We start from the raw sequence: 24,898 nt of genomic DNA, 5'->3' as shown, positions 1-24,898 counted from the left end.
AAAAAAAGAAAAAAAGAGAGCACTTCCTTCCCTCCTACAGAACTTCCTGTTTTTCCTGATTTTCTGTTTAAAGACACAAAAGACCAAAGTTTTTTTGAGGGGGGGGGGAAACATGTTTTCCTGGGGCTAAAAAATCAATTCTGCATTTTCAGCTCTTCCTGAAGAGAGTGCTGAATGCTTGTTTGACCCCTTGGCAGCTCCTGGCCACGCAGTTATCCGGAATTTGCTGGGATTTGAACCCGGGCAATGCTTTGAAAACCTCGCATTGTGTCTTCTTGGTGACCAGTTTTTATGAGTGATGGCTAAAAAATCAGCAGCATCCAGCCAGGCTGTGTCACCCCTCACAGTGCAGGATATTCCTGGAGAAGAACACCACAAAAACTGGGAATTGTTGTGGTAATATTTCCTCTCTGTGTGTGGGTTTTGCCTCCTCGGGGACTTCCCGAGCTGGAGTCGATCCCTTTGTTTTTATTACCTTTTAATTGATTTCCCCCCCTTCTTCCCTCTGAGGACTCATCCAGCTGTTTTTGATGGATGTAGAGTGTTCTCTTGGGAAAAACAGCGAGTTCTGTGGCTTAATTAGAGGTCAGATGTCCTGCTGTCCCTCCCGGGTTGTCCCTGTTGCTTGAGGACGCTGCTGTGCTGCAGATGTTTGTTGTGTGGCTTCATGACCAAAAAGCTGAGGGTCTTGTGCTCAAATCTGTCCATTTTGCTGTGTTTTTAAACCTTTCCTACCTAATTTCATTGTTGTCCTGCTCAGCAATTTCCCACAGGAAAGGAAACGTTCAGTCAGACCCTGCCTGGTTCTTCCGCTTCGGTCACTCATGGTAAAAATCTCCGTCCAAGTTCTTCTCTCCCTCCCCCTTTTTATGCTGCTAAATGGGAGCATAAAAGGTTGGGAATGAGGGTTTGATTGTCTTTCTGCCCTGTTAATTCCCAATTACCTCCTAACTCACCCGGGGTTTGAGTGTTTCTGCTCCTGAGGCGGCTCCAGTTCACCCCCCAGGAGCGGCGGAGCCTCCACAGGGAGCGGGATCTGAACGGGAGAATTTGCTCCCACAATTTGCTCCGGTGGTTAAACAAAGTGTGGGATTGTTTTTCCACATGGCAGGACAGCCTTTGTGGCAGCCTGAATGCAGACTCAGCTGGAGGGTGACACGTGAGGGGGGGGGATGAGGGTTGGAAGCTCGATTAAGATGCAGGAGGATGTTTGAAATGGGGGGAAAAGCAGCAAAACTTGGGACAGAAAGGGGGAAAAACGTCTTGGTGTTGTCCACCAGAGTTGGCCTGAGGATCTCCTGGGTTTATGGAGCTGTTAATGAAGTGTGGAGATCACACCCTGCTCCTGGACGTGTTTATGGGATGGTGCATCAAACTGTGCTGGGGAACAGAGCCAGGGGAAAAAATAACCTGGAAATGAGAAGGTTTGATGCAGCTCAAACAAATTTTTTCCTCTCCCCTCACACCCCTAAACCCAACCCTGAGTGCTAATCCCTGTTTCCCTCGCAATAAACCCCTGTTTTGGATCAGATTAATCCTGATTATCCAGATGTTGAGCTGTCCAAGGGCAGGAAATGGATAATTAGGTCTGTGTTCAGTGACTGAGAGAGTGAAAAGCAAAAGGAGAGGAAGAGTTGGATTGCCCTGGCAGAGAAGTGGTTTTAGTGCCTCTTGGCCTCAGTTTGAAATGCTTTTATTTATTTTAAAACTAGAACTTGTGGCTGCCCCATCCTTGGAAGTGTCCCAGGCTGGGTTGGAGCAACCTGGCCTAGTGGAAGGTGTCCCTGCCCATGGAATGAGATGATCTTTAGGCACTTTCCAACCCAAACCAGTCTGGAATTCTGCAGTCCCTGCCTCTGTGGGGATGATTTCCTCACTAGGTACGGGCTGGAGGAGGAAGGAACCTCTTCAGCTGCAAGGCAGCAGTGACTTGGATGCTCATCCAAGGGCAAGGAAGGGAAAACTTGGCCCGTTTGAGGCCTGTGTGTGCCAACGGGATGGCCTGGCCTCATTCCCGAGGTATCCGGGAGTAGGAACACCGTGAACTCCGAGGATGGATGAGCTTGGAAGGGCTGCAAAGGCACCATGTTTTTTCAGGATGGCTGGTGCAGGGGAAGGGAAGAGCTCAAGGAGAGGAGGGGCTGCAGCAAACGTGGTCGTGGCGTGGACATCCCGCCTGGTTCAGCGGGAAAACGCCCTCAGCATTCCCGAAATCTGGCATTGTGCTGGGCTTCTCCCATCTAAATGTGGCCTGATAATCTCCACTTCAGCACAGAGGGGGATTCCCAGGAGGAAGATGGAAGATGGATAGTCCTTCTGTGCGTGGCCAGTTGGTTCCTTAATTCCCTCCTCGTGCAGGTTGTTCGACTGGATGTGTGTTCCATGACAAACTTTGTGTCACAGACGGAATCTCTGGGCCTTTCCACACTTTTTTCCTGCTGGAACAGCTGCCTCAGAGCTACAAAATCCAGAGGGGTTCTGTGGAGAGCTGACAACGAAGCTCAGCATTCCATCAGAACATCTCCTGGCTTGGTTTTCTATCTGTTCCATCCAACTTTCTGGCGATTTCCTGGGATTGGGTGTAAACACCTGCTGTGGCTCCCGGGTTTTCCTACTGAAATGCTCATTTAGGAGCTTTGGACAGACCCCATCGAGGATGAATGTTCCTCCAGGCTGCTCCCATCTCTTGGATGCCCAGCAACCCTTTAGCCTTAGTTTTCCCACCCTTTTTCTCTGCCCTCACTGTCACACTCAGGGCACGGACCAGGGAGGGATGAGCCACAAAGACTCCTCCAGGAGTGGTTTCTCCGGGTCTTTTTCCTGTTCCTACAGGAGTATTGGGATGTGTCTCCTCTCTAATCACTGTGTGGCTTTCTCTTACCTTCATTTGAGCAGAACAAACAGATGTCTCGTGCTCTGGAGAACATTCTTCTGGGGAGATCTCATTCCTCGGGGCAACCTGGAGCAGGCAGGGGGCTACTTTGTTTTCCAGTGGGAGTTTCCACCCTCAGAGGCTGATTTTCCACATAAACCTTGGCATTGTCACGATACGTGGACCCCTCATGACCTCTGGGGGCTCTTGGATGGTCCCAGATGTTTCCTTTGCCCTCTGGATGAGAAGTGGTGTCTTTGTTCACCGGGTGACAGAATTCCAGCCTTCTTTACCTGACTGAGCTGGAATAAGTGTGCAAAGAGATTGGATATGTGGAAAAAATTCTTTACTGTGAAGGTGGGGAGGTACTAGAGCAGATTTCCCAGAGAAGCTGTGGCTGCCCCACCCCTGGAAGTGTCCAAGGCCAGGTTGGAGCAAGCTGGGCTAGTGGAAGGTGCCCCTGCCCATGGCAGGGAGTGGAATTGTATGATCCTTAAGGTCCCTTCCAACCCAAACCATCGTGGGATTCAATATCCAGTGCCTTGAATTCTCTGTTTTGCTCCCCAAAGCTCCAAGACTCTCGCAATTCTGTGTTTTTATCCCCTTTGGTGACATCGGCTGATTGTGCCCGAGGTTTCTTCACCTGCTGAGCTTTTCCCAGAGCAGGGCTGACACACTCTCAGCTGGCTGTGCCCACATCCTCTGATGCATTTCCTTTGGGAGCTGGGGCTGGGAAAGGGGGGGAAGCTGCCCCACTTTGCTCACGTGGGGTTTGCTGCCGACTTCCCGCTTTGAGCAACTTTTCCTGGGTGACGCGGCGGCCGTGACACTGCAGCAACAGCAGCGGGGAGGGCAGCGCCCTGCTGGGAAAGGAGCAGCTCCAGAGCTCTGCCCCTCTGCCAGAGCTGCACGTTTGGGATGGCTGGCACGGCCCTGCAGCGCTGGACAACCCCCTGCCAGCCCAAAATGTGCAGGTTGAGGCACCCGGGCAGGAAAGCGGTGAGAGAGGTGGGAAGAGATGCTCTGCTTCGTCCTCTGCTGCCTTGGGCCTTCAGGGGTGGTCTGCTGGGAGAGCGGAGCTGGCACCAGGCAGGATTGACACAAGGAATTTAGGGCTTGGAAGGGGGTTTGTGGCCCTTCTGGAGAAGATCTCCAGTTTGGGGATGTGGTTGGTCGTGTTCTGTGGCAGCAGCTCGTGTCGAGCTGTTGGGTTTCTGCTTCCTCTTCCAAGGTTTTTGGGGACAGCCGCGACTTCTGCGTGCGCTGTCAAGAGCACGAGAGGTTTTTGATTTCTGATTGTTCGCCGGGAGCTCTGAAGCCTTAAAGTAGCTAAAACCACGGGATTGTTGAGGTTGGGAAAGACCTCAGGGACCAGCAGGTGCCATGGATGGGTTGATTTGTGCCCTCTGTGTCGTGTCCAGGACATGTGCGCGGAGGAAGCCGCGGCCTCTCTGCTCCAGCTGGAGGAGACCTTCTCAGCAAGCCTGGCACGGATCGATGCCCTGGTCCTGAAGCCTCTGCTCCAGGCAGGTAAGTCACAGGAGCTTGGGGCTGTCTGAAGGTCTCACCTTGAGTCACTGAAGTTCCTCGAGTCACCGGCACAGCCCCGAAGGGATTCGCGGTGGGAACTCCGTGTTTTGTCGGAGTAAGCGGTTTGTGGAGATGTTTGATTTAGGATAGTGAGGTTTTTAGGGATGTGCATGGCCTGCCAGTCAAGCCCAGGGCTGTGGTTCTCTGGTTTTTAGAAGTTACTCCCCATTTTAACCAGGATCACCTGCACACCCACTCCAGGGCTGGTTTCCAGCGTGGGCCATGAGTCCCAAATGCATCTCGCGCAGGCGTGACCCCAAAACTGTTCCCATTCTCCCTCCCTGCTCTGGTTCCGTGGCTGTGCCCATCTCTGGAGGTAAAACTCGTGGGTGCAGGTTCCCAGCTGGCAGGAACAGCCCTCAGAGCAGCTCCACTGACACAACAAATCCATATAAATATTCATGAGCCTGTCTGGCTGAAAGCGGTGGGACTGGATTGGGCTCAGAGGGTGGTTCCCGCTCATGTCACTGCCTTTTTGGCCTCCAAGGAGACTGGAAATGGTTCTTTGGGAATGGTTCTTTGGGCCAGGGGCAGAAATTTTCCCTCTGGTGCTCGTGGCTGAGCAGCACAGAGTTCATGGAATGGTTTGGGTGGGAAGGGACAGTAAAGACCATCTCGTGGAAAGTGGCAGGGACACCTTCCTCTATCCCAGGTTTCTCCAGCCTGGCCTTGGACACTTCCAGGGATCCAGCGGCAGCCACAGCTTCTCTGGGAAATCTGTGCCAGGGCCTCCCCACCCTCCCAGCCAGGAATTCCTTCCCAAAAAACCATCTAAATTCATCCTCTTTCAGTTCAAAGCCGTTCCCTGTGTCCTGTCCCTCCATCCCTTGTCCCCAGTCCCTCTCCAGCTCTCCTGGAGCCCCTTCAGGCCCTGCCAGGGGCTCTCAGCTCTCCCTGGAGCCTTCTCTTCTCCAGGTGAACCCCCCCAGCTCTCCCAGCCTGGCTCCAGAGCAGAGGGGCTCCAGCCCTCTAATCACCTCTGGATTACTCCATTTATCCTTTGGATAATAATTAGGATCAATCCCGTGGCCTCTCTCCCGTTATATAAATGTGCTTTACACTGAGTTTTAGATACAGGAAAAGTATTCCACAAGTCAAGGCTTCCTCACCGTGTTTTTCCCCCCTCCACATTTTTCCTCCAAGAGCCAAATGACCAGAAGGGGAAGGAGAACTTCAAGCTCTTCCTGCTCCTCAACGATCGATTCCAAGCCCTCTGGAACCTCACGGAGGAAAACTACCGGATACTGAAACAGAAACGCGGCGACTCCGAGCGCTCCTGCATCCAGGACATTTACACCATCTGGAAAGGGGACCTGTTCCTCAGCATCTACATCCAGTAAGGGTTCTGGAATGATATAAGGGACTAGATTTGTCAGAGAGAAATTTAGGAGGGCGGAGGCTGAGCTGGCAGAGGGGACATGGGACACGAGCAAGTTTAAAGCCCTAGGGGGGCTGAGGAGAGGAATGTTATTTTCCCTTGGAAATAATTTTAGGAAGCGCTGCCCCAGCTTTGCCTTGGTGGGAGCAGGGTTTGGAGCAGCTGGGTGCTTCCATTTGGGAGCTGGCTGGGTGAATTAAAGCTGGTTTTTGCCCCGGGCACGTGGCAGGTGAAAACTGAGGCTGAGGTTTCGGGTGACACAAAGGAGAAGTTTATCTTAAGATCTTATTTCCCCTCCTTTTCAAATTAAAAAGCTGGTTTTGTTGGGTGTCAGGTTAAAAGAAAAAAAAAAAGAGGTGGTTCCTCCCCAGCTCTGCTGACTCACCCTGTGCAGTCCTGATCCTCCTTGGAATGGGAGGGGAGGAGGGAAAGGGACCTGAAAATCAGCAGTAAATGTGTGTCCCTGGCAAAGGTGATAAATGAGAATTAGTGTGGACATTCTACACGACTTCACTGAAAACACCACGGGAAGAAAATGTGGTGTTTGCTTGGAAAATATGGCTTGAACTCCCTCTAGTGTGAGACGGGAAGCATTGGCCAGGGACACCTTGGTGGGGATTTACCATCAGCAGGAGAGACCTGATGCTTGCATGGAATCATGGAATAGGTTGAGTTGGAAGGACCTTAAGGATCATCCAGTGCCACCCTCTGCCATGGGCAGAGACACATTCCATTAGCCCAGGTTGCTCCAACCTGGCCTTGGACGCTTCCAGGGATCCAGGAGCAACCTCATCTTCTCTGAGCAACCTGTGCCAGGGCCTCCACACCTTCCCAGCCAGGAATTCCTTCCCAATGTCCCACCTAACTCTGCTCTCTTTCAGTTTGAAGCCATTATTTTAAGCTCAGCCTTTGCAGATTTGCTTTCCAGGACGGTTGCACAAGTTTCCCTCTGCTGGTGCCAAATGCCAGGATGATTTAAACTCCCTGTAACGCTCCGAGTGCAACAAACCAAGGAGCTGGGGAAGGGGGCACAAGGAATGAGGCCAAGGGGACAAGTGCAGTAGCTCCACCTCTCCAGGCCTCCCTTGGAAAGGTGGATGTGACAGGACGTTTTCAAATGAGCTTCTTCCCTTCATCCTGAAATCTTTGAGGTTGGAAAAGACCTCCAAGATCGAGTCCAGCCTTTGACTGAACACCACATCAACTAAACCATAAACCAGCCTCGCTCTGAGCTGTTAAATTTGTCCTCTTCCCTCTTTGTGGGGGTAGAGGAGCCTCCCAGCAGCTTCCTTTGGTTAAACCTCCTCCCCAGTGTCCACCTCTGACTCAGCCCGTGTGTCCTGGTTGGTTTTTTTTCTTGCCAACAGGTATTTTGTCACCTTTGCAAACTATGTCGTGGTCCAAGGCTTCGAACACGTCACCAAGAGCAAAAGGTCAGTGGGCCATGGAATCCCCAAGTGTTTTGGGTTGGGAGGGACCTTAAGATCATCCAGTGCCACCCCCTGCCATGGGCAGGGACACCTTCCACTAGCCCAGGTTGCTCCAGCCTGGCCTTGGACACTTCCAGGGATGGGGCAGCCACGGGATGATGGGTCTCCTCTGCAGAACTCTCTCCATCTCCTTCTATCCCCACAAAACTCCTTCTGTAGGAGTGAAAGCCTGTAAATTGGGAATTTTGGGGGCTTAGGTAAAAGGTGGGCCAGGGTGCTGTGGGAATCTGGCAGGGAATCTCCACTGCTTGTCCCAGAGTCTCGTGGAAGCAGCAAATGAAAAGACGACCGCTGGGTATGAGCAGATTCACAACCACTTCAACATCTCCTGCTCCTTCGTGTGGTCACCCTCTCTGAGGGAGAGGCAGCACGGGGAAGTTTGGGAGGCAGAGGAGTGACAGTTTGCAGAAAAACTAATTAATGAGCCTTTGCCTTAATTACCCACCTGGCAGCGAGGCCTGGAAGCTGCACAAGACGGTGCTGAAGCAGTTCCTGACAGACTTCACGCCCGAGAGCTCCATGGCCCTGGCCCTGTACACTGTCCTGCACAAACCCCTCCGGGATCACATCCAGCAGTACCTCCTGCTCCTCACCACGCTCAAGGAGGCCCTCAAAGAGGTGGGAAACTCGGTGGGATGTTGGCTGGCTCATTAACGCCGTGGGGCTCCGGGGATGTGCCGGGGAATCCAAATTCTCATCACGGGGAGGAGCTGCTGAAGGTCGAATGACTGGCCTGGGGTTGCTCATTTCTGCTGGTGGCTGGATTTGGGAGGCCTTCCTGGAAAAGGGGGGTTGGAGGGTTCGTTCTCATGCCTGAATCACGGAATCATTAAGGTTGGAAAAGACCTCCAAGATTATCAAGTCCAACCTTGGGCCAAACACCACCATTGCCACTAAACCATATCATGAAGTGCCACATCCACTTGTTTTTTGAGCACTTCCAGGGCTGGTGACTCCACCACTTCCCTGGGAAGCCCCGTTCCGATGTTTAACCCCTCTTTCAGTGAGGAGGTATTCCTGATATCCAACCTGAAATTCCCTCGGCCCGGGGTTGAAGGTGTTGCTCAAGCCCTGCCTTCTTTTCCCAGGGCCCTGAGAAGGACGTGGTCACCAGTGTCATCCAGGAGTACGTGAAGCTGGAATCTTTCATCAGCCAGGTCCTGGATGAAGCCTGTTTTACCAAGGCCTTATGGAAATCCTTGGGCTGCAAGTTCACGGTGAGTCCTGGCTGGAGAAAGGGGAGCCTCATTTGAAGGTCTTACATTTCTCTGTATCCCTGGAGGAAGCTGAACATGGATCAAGAATTTGAGGCTTGAAGTCACCAGAGCAGGGCTGGGTGAAAGTGTTGGAGAGACCTGATGGTCACTGGGTGGTTTAAAGTTAAGCTCTGAGTCCAGTTCTGCTGTCGCAGCCTCCACCCTGGCTCAGCTGGGCCTTGCAGGAGCTCTTGGCTTGGATTGGGTGTCCTCTCCCAGCTCCTGATGTTTTGGTGCTCCATCCTGTGCTTCCCTGTGTGCAGGACATGCTGTGTGTTCCCGAGAGGAGGCTGCTGGAGGACAGCAAGAACCTTCCCATCTCCACCAGCACCAACCGCTCCGACCGGATCCTGCTCTTCGACGACGTCCTCGTGCTCATCCAGGTGAGTCTTGCAGCCCCCCCAGAGGGGCTGGATGGAGAAAGGACAGAGGAATTCAGGTTCCTCTGGCGTTGAAGACACAGCAGAGCTTGGCTGTCGGGGAAACTTTGTCTCAGGTCCGTCCACCCGTGGTTTGCACTGGAGAATAAAGGAAAACCTAAAGGAGAAGGAAGAGAGGAACATCCACGGCACTTCCCTCGGTCAGTGTGCACCACAGGCACCTTTGGAGTGATCCAAGCCCATTCCTGCAGCTGATTTTGGTCCTCACTTATTTAAAGGACCAAAGTGGGCCAAAAAGGACCAAAGGGCCTGGTGGCTCAAGGATGTAACACTGTATGAACTAAATAGGACCCGCCATGCTTGACTGTATTGGTGGCACAACAGCAGATGCTGCAGGTGGTTTTGGGGCTCTTTGGGATATTTTTGGGCCTGGGTGTGGGGCAGACAGGGAGTGTCTGTGCAGCCATGGCCAGCAGGATGAATAAGACACGTTCAAAGCTGTTCTGTAGCACGTTAAGCCCAGCTTGGCTTGCTCTGTGATCTGACAGGGCTCTCTTCATGTTCTCCTCTCTTTAGTCAAGTGCCAGCCCCTCAGGTGTCCACACATGCTGCCCTGGGAGCTGCTGCACCTTCCAAACCCTCCCAAACTGGAGCCTTTGTGAGAACACGGGGTCTAGGCCTGAGGGAACAGGGTGGTGATTGTCTCTTCCAGCTTTCCACAGTGGATTCCTCAGCCCTGCTCTGATCCTGCTGGGAGCAGGTGCCCCCGGGCTCCCTTTATAGCCAGGGAGAGAAACCTGTGCTGGGTGTGGTTCAGCTGACCTATTTTGGGTGCTAAAATTAGGCTGAGTTGAATCACGTCCTCAGCTCCTTTGACTAAGAGGAGAGCATGGGGTGACTGCTAAGAGGGATCCACATCTCTGGTGGTGCCACGGTGGGAGATGCCTCTGCCCAAATGAAGGTGCAAACGAGACCGTGTGCCCAAGGCAATAATGTGGATTTTATTTGACAGTAAATGAGGGAGAAAGAGAGAAAGAATAGAAAAGAGAGGAGGGGGAGAGAGAAGATCATCACCACCTGTGGATCCAGTGGTGTCCTGGTGGTCCTTCTTCACCCTGGGCTTCTTGGTGGGGTCCTGGAGTGGTCCTGGAGGTACCACCTTGGTACAGCCCAAGTTTTGGGTCTCCATGGGGTGGTTGCAGGTGTTGTTCCCATAACTGGAGTGATGTGTGGGAGCAGTTGTTTCCTTTCCCACAATGGGAATCTGACCTCCACCAGGCCTTGGGATCAGCACCTTCCTGTCCCAAATTCCTCCCTTCCGTGCTTATCTCAGGTTCCCCCTGTGGTGGGTGATCTTTTGGCCAGTCCCTTCTGTGACCTTGGCACTTTGGGAGAGACAACTGTGCTCCTCAAGTCCTTCCAACATCTCTCTTCAGCCCCAGGTCCCACCCAGTGTGTCCCATCTCTTGGGGATGGAACTGGGCTGGGATTGAACTGGTGGCCTTGGGTGGCTGGGAGGGGTCTGCAAATGAGGGCTGGGAATCTGAACATTCCTCCCTTCCCAAATCTGTTGGATACGTCAGTGATTAATTCGTGGTGGACTCCATAGTCCTCCTACCTGAGCTTGGCCAACCCCATCCTCGCACGTGACTCTGATTGTAAATTTAAAATTAAATACTGCAAAATGAAATTATTTATTTTAAAATTAAATGTAGTCTAAAATTAAGTGTAGGAAAAATAAATGTGGGAAAAATAAATGTGGGAAAAATAAATGTGGGAAAAATAAATGTAGGAAAAAATAAATGGAGGAAAAAATAAATGGAGGAAAAAATAAATGGAGGAAAAATAAATGGAGGAAAAATAAATGGAGGAAAAATAAATGGAGGAAAAATAAATATGGTAAAATTAAAAATGGTAAAATTAAAAATGGTAAAATTAAATATGGTAAAATTAAATATAGTAAAATTAACTATAGTCTTTGCCCAGGGTTTCAACCATTTTAGTGTCTTCTGTTTGGGGTGTTATTGGTCAAAATAGTGACTCTAAATAATAATGACTTAAACATTGCACTCGTGGGCCATTTTTGGCTGTGCCAATTGAAGTCCAAATCATGGATAGATCATGGAATGGTTTGGGTTGGAAGAGACTTTAAGGATCATCTCATTCCAACCCCCTGCCATGGACAAGGGCACCTTCCACTATCCCAGGTTGCTCCAACCTGGCCTTGGACACTTCCAGGGCTGGGGCAGCCACAGCTGCTCTGGAATGATTTGGGAGTGTTGCCATGTGATAGGACAGACACTCCTGTAGAGAGAAGTGTCATCTAAGAGGGTCTGTTGTAGCTGTGACCTTTTGAGATACCATTTAGAAGTGTTAAACTAAGAACTTCCTTCCTTCTCCTTCCTTCATTTTTAGCCTCCAAGGTCTTTATCGTGGTGTGGGAGAGTTGTGTGGACCACAAAGGAGGGAATTCCCAGTGCTGCCAGTCTGGCTCTGCCATTCCATGGATTTTCAGAGCGAGGGCAAAGTGGGATGTTGACACCACTAACAGGAACATCTCCTCCCTTCTGTTCCAGGGAAACAGCTTCCAGAGTTTTGACCTGAAGCTCGTGTGGGTGGATGAAAACTGCGGAGAGAAATCGGCTCCGGGGCTGTAAGTGAGGAATTCCCACTTGGATCTTAAGGAAAAATTATAAGAAATGTTCCAGTTGATTGTGAAACTGTGAGGAAACGACTCAAAACTTTGTGCCATGTCCTTTCCAACCGGTGGGGTTGGGCTGGGGGGCATTGAGGCACCTTTCAGGTGGGCTCAGAGCAGCTTGGGCTTTGCTCACCTTGGCTGACAGACTGGAATCCCAGGATCACTGAGGTTGGAAAAGCCCTTCAAGGGCACAGAGTCCACCCTATGACTGATCCCCACCTTGTCCCCGATGCCCACCTCGTCCCCCAGCCCAGAGCTCTGAGTGCCACATCCAGGCCTTCCTTGGGCACCTCCAGGGCTGGGAACTCCAAACCTCAATGGGCAGCCCCTGCCAAGGCCTGACCACCCTTTCCAGCAAGAAATTCCTCCTGATGTCCAAGCTGACCCTCCCCTGGCACAGCTTGAGGCCATTCCTTCTCATCATTACTAATTAATGCTCATTAATAATAGGATGATTTAGGCTCCAGACCTAGAGAACAAAGTTGACCAGTTGAGCATCTCTTCAGAAGGAAAGAGCAGCTGTAAAAGCAGCATTTTGAAGGGGAGAGAGAAGAGCAGGAGCTGCTGTTGGACTCAGAAATGTGTTTCCATAGTCTCTGTCATGTCTTTTCCCTCCCAGGCACGGCCTGCGCATCACGACCCCAGAAGAAACCTTCCTCCTCTCTGCCAAAGACCCGCAGATGAAGGTCAGTCTTTGTGATTTTTGCCATCTCTTTATTATTTCAAGCAGAATAATCAGTGGGGGTTGATTTGGTTGTTTTTTTTTTTTGCCCCTTGGCCAAGCCAGTCATGTATTAGATGGCCAGAGGTGGCTTAGATGGGTCACAGAATTCCAGAATGTGCCAAGTTGGAAGGGACCCACAAAGATGATCCAGTCCCAACTCCTGCCCCCTGCACAGGCCCATCCCAGGAGTCCCACCCTGTGCCCCAAAGGATCATCCAAACCCTCCTGGAGCTCTGGCAGCCTTGGGGCTGTGCCCACTGCCCTGTTGGTGGGAGATGAAAAATCATAGAATCAGAGACTCAGCTGGGTTGGAGGGGACCTCTGAGATCATCAGGTCCAACCCTTGATCCACTACCACTGCAGTTGCCAGCCCATGGCACTGATGCCACATCCAGTCTTATCTGGATAAGATACCTCGAGTGCTGTGTCCAGTTCTGGGCCCTCAGCTCAGGAAGGACATGGAGGGGCTGGAGCAGGTCCAGGGAAGAGCAACAAGGCTGGGGAAGGGACTGGAGCACAATTCCCATGAGGAGAGGCTGAGGGAGCTGGGGGGGCTCAGCCTGGAGAAGAGGAGGCTCAGGGGAGACCTCCTCACTCTCTGCAACTCCCTGACAGGAGGGGGGAGCCAGGGGGGGGTGGTCTCTTTTCCCAGGCAACCATCAGCAAGACAAGAGGGCTGGGTCTGCAGCTGGGCCAGGGGAGGGTTAGGTTGGAGATTAGGAAGAATTTCTTTGCAGAGAGGGTGCTCAGCCATTGGAATGGGCTGCCCAGGGAAGGGGGGGATTCTCCATCCCTGGAGGTGTTTAAGGACAGACTGGATGTGGCATCAGTGCCATGGGCTGGGAACCACGGCGGGGTTGGATCAAGGGTTGGACTGGATGATCTCGGAGGTCCCTTCCAACCCAGCTGATTCTCTGATTCTCTGACTCTCTGATTCTATTCTCACTGTATATATCTGTTTCATATGTAAAATATGTATTTTTGCTATAGCTTTGGCTGTTTGGTTTGTTTTTTCCCTTCCCTCTTTGAGGGAAGCAAGGCTCCGTTGTCGAGTTTCGGAGCCTTGGCGGGAAGCCGGCTCCAAACTCGCCCAAGCTGGGATGTGTGTGCCCCCCTTTGTGACCCCCCCTGCTGTCCCTGTGCCCACAGGCCGTGTGGCAGTGGAAGCTGAGCCAGGCCGTGCGCCAGGCCCTCAACGGGAAGCGGGATTTCCCGCTGTGGGGCCGGACGGGCGAGGGCAGCGAACCCCCGCCCTGCCGCTTCTTCTCCTACGTCTTCAGGCTGGAGGGCAGGTTCAGGAGCGCGGCCTACGAGGGGGAGTGGCGCTGGGGGAAGCCCCATGGCAAGTAAGGAAACCTTTTTTTCAACCCCCTTTTCCTAGAACCTTTTTTTTAACCCCCTTTTCCTAAGCCAAACCGCTGCGGGATAACCCTGCTGGCTCTGGGGGGCTCTGCTTGGACCCTGTGGGTGCGTGAGTGGAGGAGGTGTAGAATCATGGAATGGTTTGGGTTGGAAGGGACCTTAAAGACCGTCTTGTTCCACCCCCTGCCATGGGCAGGGACACCTTCCACTAGCCCAGGTTGCTCCAACCTGGCCTTGAATATTTCCAGGGGTGGAGCAGCCACAGCTTCTCTGGGAAATCATTCCCGTCCCTCCTCACCCTCCCAGCCAAGAATTCCTTCCCAATATCCCATCTAACCCAACTCCATCTCAGTTTAAACCATTCCCCTTGTCCTGTCCCTCCATTCCTTTATCCAAAGTCCCTCTCCCTCGGAGGTCACACCACGTTTTCCCTTGATTTTCCCAAACTTTGCACTCTGCTGGTCCTGAGGGAAGGGAAAACTTTCTGGGAGAAACCCCTGAAACAGGAGCAGTGTTGAAGTGCCAAGTTGCTACTTGAGATGAGAGTTCAGAGCATCAACCTCTGACTCGAGAAGCCCTTTGGGGAAATGGAGCCCCTTCAAGGAGGAGGGAAATAAGAAAAATGAGGGGAAGTTTTCTGCTCTCGAATCCTGTGGCAGATTAATTAAAGTCTGAGGAAGCAGCGGGACCCCGAGGAGACTTCTCAGCTGAACTGTGGGCACTGAATGGAAGATGAGAGAATTGCAGATTGGTTTGGGGCTGGAAGGGACCTTAAAACTCATCAATCCCACCCCGTGCCATGGGCAGGGACACCTTCCACTAGCCCAGGTTGCTCAACCAGGCCTTATCCAACCTGAACCCTGCCAGGCTTGGGGCATCCACAACCTCCCTGGGCAACCTCCCCACCCTGGCAGGAAAAAATGGCTCCCCAATATCCAAAGCAGGATGGAAGGCACATGATTTCCACTGGACAGCTGGGGTGGAGATAACCCTCTGCAAAGTGAGCTGGAGGGTTAATCTTCCCAATATCCAAAGCAGGATGGAAGGCACATGATTTCCACTGGACAGCTGGGGTGGAAATAACCCTTTGCAAGATGACTCAGAGGGTTAATTCTCATGCCTGTATCACAGAATCATTAATGTTGGAAAAGACTCCCAAGGTCATCAAGTCCCAATCTTTGCCCAGATCCCACCATATCCACTGAACCACACCATGAATTACCACATCCAGTCATTTTTGGAGCATTTCCAGGGATGGTGACAACACAATAAGAGAAAAGTTTGATCCTGGGCTATCAAAAATCATGTTTGAACATCTGAACTTTTATCAAAGGAATTAAAAACCAATTAAATCCAAAAGGAGCTCAAATGCATTTAATGGGAACACAGGAACTGTTCATTAAATCCAAGTTCAAGCCAGCCAGGACAAAAGGGAATGGTCTGGAAATCAAATGGTCCCAACCAAAATGTCTTTGATGTAGGACAGAGCACAGCCCCTGTTTTTTTGGACACAAAACCAGGCTGATTTGGAAGTTTTGTGCTCCCTGAGTTTTATACTGTTCACAGCTGCTATTGAAGTAAAAAAAGATGTGATTTCACAAGAATTCCAGAGTAGGTGAGGCTTTTAAGGGGAAAAAAATCTCTCAGGTACTTTGTGTAAGGAATGACAAAAGATTTAACTTAGTGGTTTTTTTAGAGACTTGGTTTGAAAGAGCCTTAAAATACTGAGATTATTCGGAATCAGAAATGATTTGGGCTGGAAGGGATCTTAAAGATCATCAATTTCCAACAAGCTTAATCCTGAATTTTCTGTGGAAGAGACTGTGCTGTGCCCTAGAACTCTTTGTCCCCTTCTCCTTTCGGGTTTGATAATGGAGGTCCATCAATAGATCAGTAAATTCCTCTGCTGCTTCAGGTGAAGTGACCTGACTGAGGCGTCCCAGGGACTTTGGGGCAGAATTAAGTGACTTCAAAGTTTTAAAACCTGGGCTTTGAGCTGCTTAATTCCCTGACTGAACTTCCCACTCCTAGAATTTCGGTGCTGTGTGACCTGCTGCTAATGGAGGGTTACAGAGCAGGAGCCCTGGCCTGGATGGCAGGGCCACCTCTGAGGGGGAGGCTGGCACAGCAGAGCATGTGAGCAGGGCTGGAGGAGTGGGAATTAGGGCTTTCAGCAAAACCATCTGGGTTCCTCCACTGTTCTGTGCCAGTATTCCAGGTGACCTGGTGTGGGGGAAGGAGGTTCTCCCACTGAGAAGTCGCTTAAAGCATCCCTGTGGCTGGAGCAGACACGGAACCATGGAATGTCCTGAGCTGGAAGGGACCCCCAAGGATCATCCAGTCCAACTCCTGGCCCTGCACTGACACCTCAGCAATCCCCCCCTGTCCCTCAGAGCATTGTCCAAACCCTCCTGGAGCTCTGGCAGCCTTGGGGCCGTGCCCACTGCCCTGGGGAGCCTGGTCAGTGCCCGACCACCCTCTGGGGGAAGAACCTTTCCCTGAGATCCAACCTGACCCTGCCCTGGCACAGCTCCAGCTGTTCCCTCATCCTCTTTGGCTTCTCCCCTTTGCTGGCATTCAAACCAGCAAAGCAAAAGGAGCTGTATTTTAAATCCACTTGATTTTAACTTGACCAGTTCTCTGCAAACCTCCCAAAAAAAGCCCCTCTCGTGTGGGTGTTTCCAAGAGCAGCCTCGGTGAAAGTCAAACAGACGTGTCGTGGTTTTGGTGTTGCACCATCTTTGGTTAAACTGAGAGAGAGTGGGTTTAGATTGGATGTTAGGAAGGAATTCTTGGCTGGGAGGGTGGAGAGGGACTGGAATGGATTTCCCAGAGAAGCTGTGGCTGCTCCTGGATCCCTAAAAGTGTCCAAAGCCAGGTTGGAGCAAGCTGGGCTAGTGGAAGGTGTCCCTGCCCATGGCGGGGGTGGAATGAGATGATCTTTAAGGTCCCTTCCAACCCAAACCCCTCTGGAATTGTGTTATCTCTGGCTGGGGAATGTGCAGGGATCTGGCTGTGTCTGGGGTGATGCAAGAATGAACAGGGTGGGTGGGTGGGGTGGAGTGGGAGCCCAGGAGGGAGGGACATGAATTCAGGCCTGGCAGTAACTTGCCCATCACGTTGACCCCCTCCAGTGTGGCTTTACATTCTTCCCTCCTGGGATCACTTCTCCAACCCCCCCACAAAACCAGATGGAGAGATAGGATCCCTTCAGGCCAGTGCTTGTCTCCTTTGTTTTCCTGGGGCTGTGGTGTCATTATGGTGTCTGTGGGGATGTGCCAAGGCTGGAACTTCAGCTTAATCACCGTGATTTAATCACATGCTGCAATTAAAACAGGATCATGTGCAAGGTCCCGAAGGGATGACCCAGCACCTCTAGAAAATGCTTTTGAGATTAGGGAACTTGGAAGTGGATTCTTCCCACTTGTTCCAGAGTAGGAAAACATTATGGCATTAAATCCTCATGGTATTAAATCCTCACGGTGCAAAGCAAAGTCCCCGAGGTTCCTGGAGAACTTGAGTGTCTCTGTCCTTGGAGGAAATATTTGATGTTGGCTGTGGAATCCCGGAGTGGTTTGGAAAGAACATTAAGGATCATCCAGTTCCAGCCCAGAGACACCTTCCACTAGCCCAGGTTGCTCCAAGCTGGCCTTGGACACTTCCAGAGATCCAGGGGCAGCCACAGCTTGTCTGGACAACCTGGGCCAGGGCGTCCCCACCCTCCCAGCCAGGAATTCCTTCCTTATATCCCATCTAACCTTACTCCATTTCAGTCTAAACCATTCCCCCTTGTCCTGTCCCTCCATTCCTTTGTCCAAAGTCCCTTTCCCTCAAAGGTCACACCACGTTTTCCCTTGATTTTCCCAAACTTTGCACTCTGCTGGTCCTGAGTGAAGGGAAAACTTTCTGGGAGAAACCCCTGAAACAGGAGCAGTGTTGAAGTGCCAAGTTGCTGCTTGAGATGAGAGTTCAGAGCATCAATCTCTGACTCGAGAAGCCCTTTGGGGAAATGGAGCCACTTCAAGGAGGAGGGAAATAAGAAAAATGAGGGGAAGTTTTCTGCTCTCGAATCCTGTGGGAGATTAATTAAAGTCTGAGGAAGCAGCGGGACCCCGAGGAGACTTCTCAGCTGAACTGTGGGCACTGAATGGAAGATGAGAGAATTGCAGATTGGTTTGGGGTTGGAAGGGACCTTAAAACTCATCAATCCCACCCCGTGCCATGGGCAGGGACACCTTCCACTAGCCCAGGTTGCTCCAGCCTGGCCTTGGACACTTCCAGGGATCCAGGGGCAGCCACAGCTTCTCTGAGCAACCTGTGCCAGGGCCTCCCCACCCTCCCAGCCAGGAATTCCTTCCCAATATCCCATCTAACCCTGTTCTCTGGCAGTTTGAAGCCATTCCCTGTGTCCTGTCCCTCCAGGCCCCTGTAAACAGTCTCTCTCCATCTTTCCTGTGGCTCCTTCAGGTCCTGGAAGGCCACAATCAGTTCCCCCCAAAGCTTCTCCTCTCCAGGCTGAACAATCCCAGCTGTCCCAGCACTTGGATGGTTCATAGATTCACAGAGCCATGGAATGGGTTGGGTTGGAAGGGACCTTAAAGCCCATCCAGGGACACCCTCCTCTAGCCCAGCTTGCTCCAACCTGGCCTTGGACACTTCCAGGGATCCAGCCACAGCTTCTCTGGGCAACCTTTGCCAGGGCCTCCCCACCCTCCCAGTCCAAACCTTGGGGTTGTGCCACGTTTGGGCTGGGCCTGGCTCCCTCCTGGTGCAGCTGGGAGCGTTGGGTGCCCTCCCTGGTGAGCCGATTCTCTGAATTCCAGGGGGACGCTGAAGTGGCGCGATGGACGCAACCACGTCGGGGACTTCAAGGAGGGCTTGGAGCACGGGTAAGCCTTGGAAAACAGGACATTCCTTGGTTTCAAACTGTGCTAAGGAATGATTCCTTCCTTCCAGAGGGATGTCTGCCTTAAGCTGAGGGTGTTGTAACCTGGAGAGAGCGGGTTGGTGGTGACTACAAGGAAAGAGCCACGGGCAGATGAGCAGCTCAGTGCAGGCATTTCCATCCATGTGGACATTCCCGTGGATGAACCTGATCCCTGGGGTCTAAATCCCTGTGAATTAATTCATAGGAAGTGCCTCGAAAAGTTATTTTTAGGTATCTTTAAAAAACTTCCCTTAAATGACGAGTTTTCAAGGGTAAGAAACCAGGCTGTGAAATTCAAATCTTATTTATCTAGGGGTTTTTTTTTTGAAGGTGAGACTTTTACATTCCTCATTTTTGCGAGAATTCCAGAGCAGATGAGGCTTTTAAGGGGAAAAAAAAATAATCTCAGATACTTTGTGTAAGGAATGACAAAAGTGGTTTTTTTTTTTGAAAGTAAGACTTTTACATTCCTCATTTTCACAAGAATTCCAGAGTAGATGAGACTTTTAAGGGGAAAAAATATCTCAGGTACTTTGTGTAAGGAATGACAAAAGATTTAACTTAGTTTTTTTTTTGGGAAGTAAGGCTTTTAGATGCCTCACTTTTACAAGAATTACAGAATAGGTGAGGCTTTTAAGGGGGAAAAAAAAATCTCAGATACTTTGTATAAGGAATAAAAACCCATTTAATTCAGTTCCTAAACTGGGGAAAGGTAAAGAGGGGGAAAAAACAGTCCTGGAGCTTTTCCTTGGACCAAATCCAAGTGAACTTGGATTTAGTGACACCTGGAAATAGTGTCAGAGGGAGAGTTGACCCCCAACCCCATAAATCAGATTGGAAATCTGGAGCTCCTCGACTTTGAAACTTCCCCCAGTACAGCTGAGCTGCCTTTTTCCCTGCTGACCTCTTCCATGTGTCATTCCAGGTTTGGGATCTGCCTCGTCCCCCGCCAAGCTGAGGACAGGTATGACTGTTACAAGTGCCACTGGTACGAGGGCAAGATGAGAGGCTACGGAATCTGTGAGTAAGTGACACCCCCACCTGGATCCTGGGGGGAAAAGGGGTGTTCAGAGGGTGGGATGTTCCCATCTCATCCCATCTGCTGGGAATTTGGATGGAGCCTGGTCTGGAAAAGCACTGGTTGTGGGCACAGAGAATTCCAGGATGGTTTGGGTTGGAAGGGACCTGAAAGATCGTCCCATTCCAGCCTGGCCACGGGCAGGGACATCTTCCACTATCCCTGGCCTTGGACACTTCCAGGGATCCAGGGGCAGCCACAGCTTCTCTGGACAACCTGTGCCTGTCCCTCCTCACCATCCCAGCCAAGAATTCCTTCCCAGTATCCCATCTATCCCTGCCCTCTGGCAGTGGGAAGCCATTCCCTGTGTCCTGTCCCTCCATCCCTTGTCCCCAGTCCCTCTCCAGCTCTCCTGGAGCTCCTTTAAGCACTGAAGGTGCTCTCAGGTCTCCCTGGAGCCTTCTCTCCTCCAGCACCATCCTCATCTTTGCTGAGGTCACACGTGGCTTGTACCCAGATGAGTTGGGCCACGTGAAGCCTGGACTGTCCATGGTTGATGCTCTCATTGACTCCTTTCCCTGCACCGAGTGGGACAGGAGAGCACAGAGCCCAATTTTCCAGCTGGGATGGGCCTGTAGGACCTGCCTTCCTCCAACCTGCAAGTTCTGCTCCTTATTTATGACTCCAGCTCAGAGGAGCCCTTCTGAGAGAGAGACCAGCCCAGGAGGAGGGGTGGTGGCCACCACAGAAAGGTGAAGACGAGGCTTCCTGTTGATCTGATCTCCTCTGGATCAACCAGTGGTCACTGTGGGGGAGGTCAAGGGACAATTGCAAGCCAATGTGTTGTGTCCTTGGAAGCTGTGGAGTGACTAGTTGGGTGATGAACATTCCTCAGAGGAAATGACTCTCAGCAAAAATCTGGAATATTCAGCAGGAAGGTGACCCTGATGTGCTCACTCTCCTGGCTTCCTGTTCCAAGAGGAGCTCTCAGGTAGTCATGGAATTAAATCCCGTGTCCCTGCAGGTATGGGAATGACGTGGTCTACAAAGGTTACTTCAAGGACAACGTGCGGCAGGGCTTTGGGATCCTGGAGAACTTCTCAGCTGAGCATCCCTTCAGATACACGGGCCAGTGGGAAAACGACAAGAAGAACGGATATGGAGTCTGGGAAGACAGGGACAGGTAGAGGGGGGGTGGGTCAGAGGTGGCTTTAGGGGTGTGGCACCTTCGGCCTGCTGTCGGTGGGATAAAGCCTCGTGTTTTGCTGGGGAGCTTTGGGGGTGGAGGTGGGATGGGTTCAGCCTCTCCTGCAAGGCTTGAACTCCTGGGAGAGCCTTGCATGGACTGAGTTTGTGTGGGACATGTGGAAGTTGTGCTGCACAGGTAGAACTGCCCTCAGGAAGTGACACAGCAGATGGATTAAGATCTAAGAAAAAAGGGGAAAAAACCCCATAATTTGTTTTCTGTTGCATTCCAGAGGGGAGAGATACATCGGGACGTGGCTGGATGATCACAGGCATGGCCAGGGCATCGTGGTGACCCAGTCAGGGGTCTGCTACCAGAGGACATTCCACGCTGATAAAATGGTGGTGAGTACCCACTGTCAGTGGGCCCTGCCAGGCAGTGGGGTGTGGAACTCGCCAGCAAGGGAGAGATCAATATTTCGCTCCTTAATTAATCCAGGAGGGCAATTGGAAAGCAAGAAGGTGACATCTCAGGGAAAGGTTTTTCCCTCAGAGGGTGGTGGGCACTGACCAGGCTCCCCAGGGCAGTGGGCACAGCCCCAAGGCTGCCAGAGCTCCAGGAGGGTTTGGACAACACTCTGAGGGACAGGGTGGGGTTGTTGGGGTGTCTGTGCAGGGTCAGGGGTGGGACTGGATGATCCTTGGGGGTCCCTTCCAGCTCCCTGGAGAAAATCTCTCTCCTGTGATTTTACCATAACAATATTTTTGAAGACCAGGATTTAGATTAAGTTTAGATTAATGTTCAGATTAATGTTTAGATTCTTATCACCCCCCTGAGGTGTGGGGAGGAACAAGACCTGAGGCTGTCACTTCTCCTTGCTCCTCCTAAGACACCTTGTAGGTCTGGCTGTTCAGCTGATCACCCAGCCCCAGTTACGGACCGGGGGTCACATGTGAAGTGCTGCATGGTTAGGACTCCCTCAGGGTGGTTATACATCCCTCAGGATGGCTGGATATCCCTCAGGGTGCCTATCCATCTCTCAGGATGACTGTATATCCCTCAGGATGGCTATATGTCCCACAGGATGGCTAGATATCCCTCAGGATGGTAATACGTCCCTCAGAATGGTTTTCTATCCCTCAGGAAGGTTATACATCCCTCAGGAAGGTTATATATCCCTCAGGAAGGTTATATATCCCTCAGGATGGCTGTATATCCCTTAGGATGCCTATCCATCTCTCAGGATGACTGTATAACCCACAGGATGGCTATATGTCCCACAGGATAGCTAGATATCCCTCAGGATGGTTATATGTCCCTCAGAATGGTTTTATATCCCACAGGATGGTTATACATCCCTCAGGAAGGTTATACATCCCTCAGGAAGGTTATACATCCCTCAGGATGGTTATATATCCCTCAGGAAGGTTATATATCCCTCAGGATGTCTGTGTATCCCTCAGGATGGCTAAATATCCCTCAGGATAGTTGTATATCCCTCAGGATGGGTAGATATCCCTCAGAATGGTTTTATATCCCACAGGATGATTATACATCCCTCAGGATGGCTATATATCCCACAGGATGGCTAGATATCCCTCAGGAAGGTTATATCTCCCTCAGGATGGTTCTGTCTCCCTCAGGATGGTTCTGTCTACCTCAGGATGGTTCTATCTCCCTTGGGATGGTTATACATCCCTCAGGATGGCTATGTATCCCACAGGATGGCTATACATCCCTCAGGAAGGTTATATCTCCCTCAGGATGCTTGTATATCCCACAGGATGGCTAGGTATCCCTCAGGATGGTTATATGTCCCTCAGAATGGTTTTATATCCCACAGGATGATTATACATCCCTCAGGAAGGTTATACATCCCTCAGGATGGCTATATATCCCACAGGATGGCTAGATATCCCACAGGAAGGTTATATGTCCCTCAGGATGTTTATACATCCCTCAGGATGCCTAGATATCCCTCAGGATGGTTGTATATCCCTCAGGATGGTTGTATATCCCTCAGGATGGTTATACATCCCTCAGGATGCCTAGATATCCCTCAGAATGGTTGTATATCCCTCAGGATGGTTTTGTATCCCTCAGGTTGCCCAGAGAGGTTGTGGACTCCCCATCCCTGGAAGTGTCCAAGGCCAGGTTGGAGCAACCTGGGCTGGTGGAAGGTGTCCCTGCCCGTGGCAGGGGGTGGCACTGGATGTTCCTTAAGGTCCCTTCCAACTCAAACCATTCTGCAATTCCATGATACTCCACCTCTCTTGGAGATCAGGAAATCTTCCCCTTTCCTCTTCCCTGTGCCGAGTTTTGGTGTCTTTGAAAGTTTAGCCGTTGGTGGGGAGAGCAGAAGGAATTGGCATTGCTCAAACTGGCCCAGGAATCAAAGCTTTGCTTCTCCTGAAAAACATGTGCTGAAAAAAAACCAAACAACCCCCGCCCCACTTCACCAAATCGGGGTGAAATGTTTGCACTTCCCAGAAAACCTCCAAAATAAACGCTGCCAAAGGCTCCTTTAACTTCCCACGGCTTCCAGGTGGGGAGCAGCCACTTCAGCTTTCCTGGTGGAAAATTGGTGGGACTGAGAAGCTGCCCTTGGAAACCTTTTATTTTTTATTTTTTTTTTGCCAGAAAGGGCGTTTTTCCAGCCAGGAAAACCGTTCCAGTGGGAAAAAAGTGTTACAGCTCTAGAAGTGACCACGTTTTTCTGGCTGGTTTGGGTTCTTGTAAAACCTCAGGGCCTAAACCAGGGGCTAAACCCACCCAGGAGAAATCTAAATTATCCTGTGTCTTTTCTGCGTCTTGGGGCTCCTTCCCTAAAAATTGTGCTCCTGAAAGCAGGGTGGGATTTGGGAGGCGGTGGAATGAGTTGTTTAAGGAATGTTTGGGAGCAGCTCATTAAAGCCCTGTGGGCTGCACAGCAAGGGATAAAGTGAATCCCAAGTTTAGGCTGGATATGAGGAGGGTTTTTTTTCTCCCAGAGGGTGGTTGGACACTGAACAGGGTCCCCAGGGAAGTGGGCATGGAACAAATCCTGCCAGAGCTCCAGGACAACGTTCTCAGGGACATGGTGGGATTGGTGGGGTGTCCTGGGGGATCCCTGGGGGTCCCTTCCAGCTCAGGATGTTCCACCATCCTGTTTCCTCTTCATCACTTTTCAAAGGGTGACACAGTTGGCTCCAATCCCCTGAAAAGTCCCAGGATTGGGAGCAGCCCGAGTTTGACCCCTGTGACAATTCCTGGTGTCCATTCTTAGCCCAGGATCCTGCTTTTTGCTCCTTTTCCCGGGAAAACTAATGCCACAGTTGTTCCAAACCCCCTGACCACCCCCAGGCCTTCTCCTTGCTCTCGAGCACTGAAATGAGAGGTTGGGCTTTCCAAGGAGATCCTGGGAATCTGCATCCCACAAATAATCCAAGCCAGTGGATTTTTTGGGATGAACTTGAGCAGGTGGGAAGTTCATGGCATGGATTCACTCCCTCTGCTTCCACCTGCAGGGTTCTGGGATCCTGCTCCTGGAAGACGACTCCGTCTACGAAGGGAACTTCACGGAGGACCTGACCTTTGTTGGGAAGGTGAGAACTTCCTTGGTTTCCACAGTTTCTTTAATTCCCACATGGATTCGTGTCCAAAGTTCGCCCCTTCCCGCCCCACTTCCCCCAGTCTCCCGGAAAATCCGATTTTCCTGCTTTTTGGACTATTTTTGTCCTTCATCAGTCTCAGTGGGGGAAGAAAAGCTTCAGCTGAGAGACCCTGGGGGGGCTTTGGGAAGAGTTTTGGGGTTTAATGTTTGAGTTCCTTCCAGGCTCTTGAGGTTTTCGGGGGTTTTTTGGGGGGCGGTTGGTTGGTTGGTTGTTCTTTTTGGGTTGGTTTTTGGGTGGGTTTTGGTTGGTGGTTTTCGTTTGGGGTTTTCTGGTTCGGTTTTTTGGTTGGGATTTTTTGGTTTGATTTTTTTTTTGGTTTGAGGTTTTTTTGCTCTGTTTTTTTTTTTTTTTTGTATGTTGG

At 51.2% G+C, this 24,898-nt stretch overlaps 1 protein-coding gene across 1 annotated transcript in view; it reads left to right on the top strand.

Moving 5' to 3' along the window:
• The first annotated feature begins 820 nt into the window (after positions 1–820).
• The window catches only part of LOC114003792 (ALS2 C-terminal-like protein), a 29,550-nt gene continuing 5,472 nt past the window's right edge, over positions 821–24,898 (top strand). The window contains exons 1-15 of the mRNA XM_039388335.1: positions 821–827; positions 4,294–4,402; positions 5,606–5,798; positions 7,208–7,273; positions 7,783–7,948; positions 8,419–8,547; positions 8,850–8,969; positions 11,543–11,619; positions 12,287–12,353; positions 13,541–13,737; positions 18,577–18,642; positions 19,606–19,704; positions 20,723–20,881; positions 21,177–21,288; positions 24,391–24,468. Of these exons, the coding sequence (XP_039244269.1) occupies positions 825–827; positions 4,294–4,402; positions 5,606–5,798; positions 7,208–7,273; positions 7,783–7,948; positions 8,419–8,547; positions 8,850–8,969; positions 11,543–11,619; positions 12,287–12,353; positions 13,541–13,737; positions 18,577–18,642; positions 19,606–19,704; positions 20,723–20,881; positions 21,177–21,288; positions 24,391–24,468 (1,641 nt within the window). The 5' untranslated portion in view covers positions 821–824. The remainder of the gene's footprint in view (positions 828–4,293; positions 4,403–5,605; positions 5,799–7,207; positions 7,274–7,782; positions 7,949–8,418; positions 8,548–8,849; positions 8,970–11,542; positions 11,620–12,286; positions 12,354–13,540; positions 13,738–18,576; positions 18,643–19,605; positions 19,705–20,722; positions 20,882–21,176; positions 21,289–24,390; positions 24,469–24,898) is intronic.

The sequence above is a fragment of the Pipra filicauda genome, unplaced genomic scaffold, assembly GCF_003945595.2.
Source record: "Pipra filicauda isolate LSUMZ 115617 unplaced genomic scaffold, ASM394559v2 scaffold633_size201376_pilon, whole genome shotgun sequence".
In the NCBI taxonomy this organism is placed as follows: domain Eukaryota; kingdom Metazoa; phylum Chordata; class Aves; order Passeriformes; family Pipridae; genus Pipra; species Pipra filicauda.
Note: the sequence above shows the minus strand (reverse complement) of the source record. Positions and strands in the feature narration are given on the sequence as shown.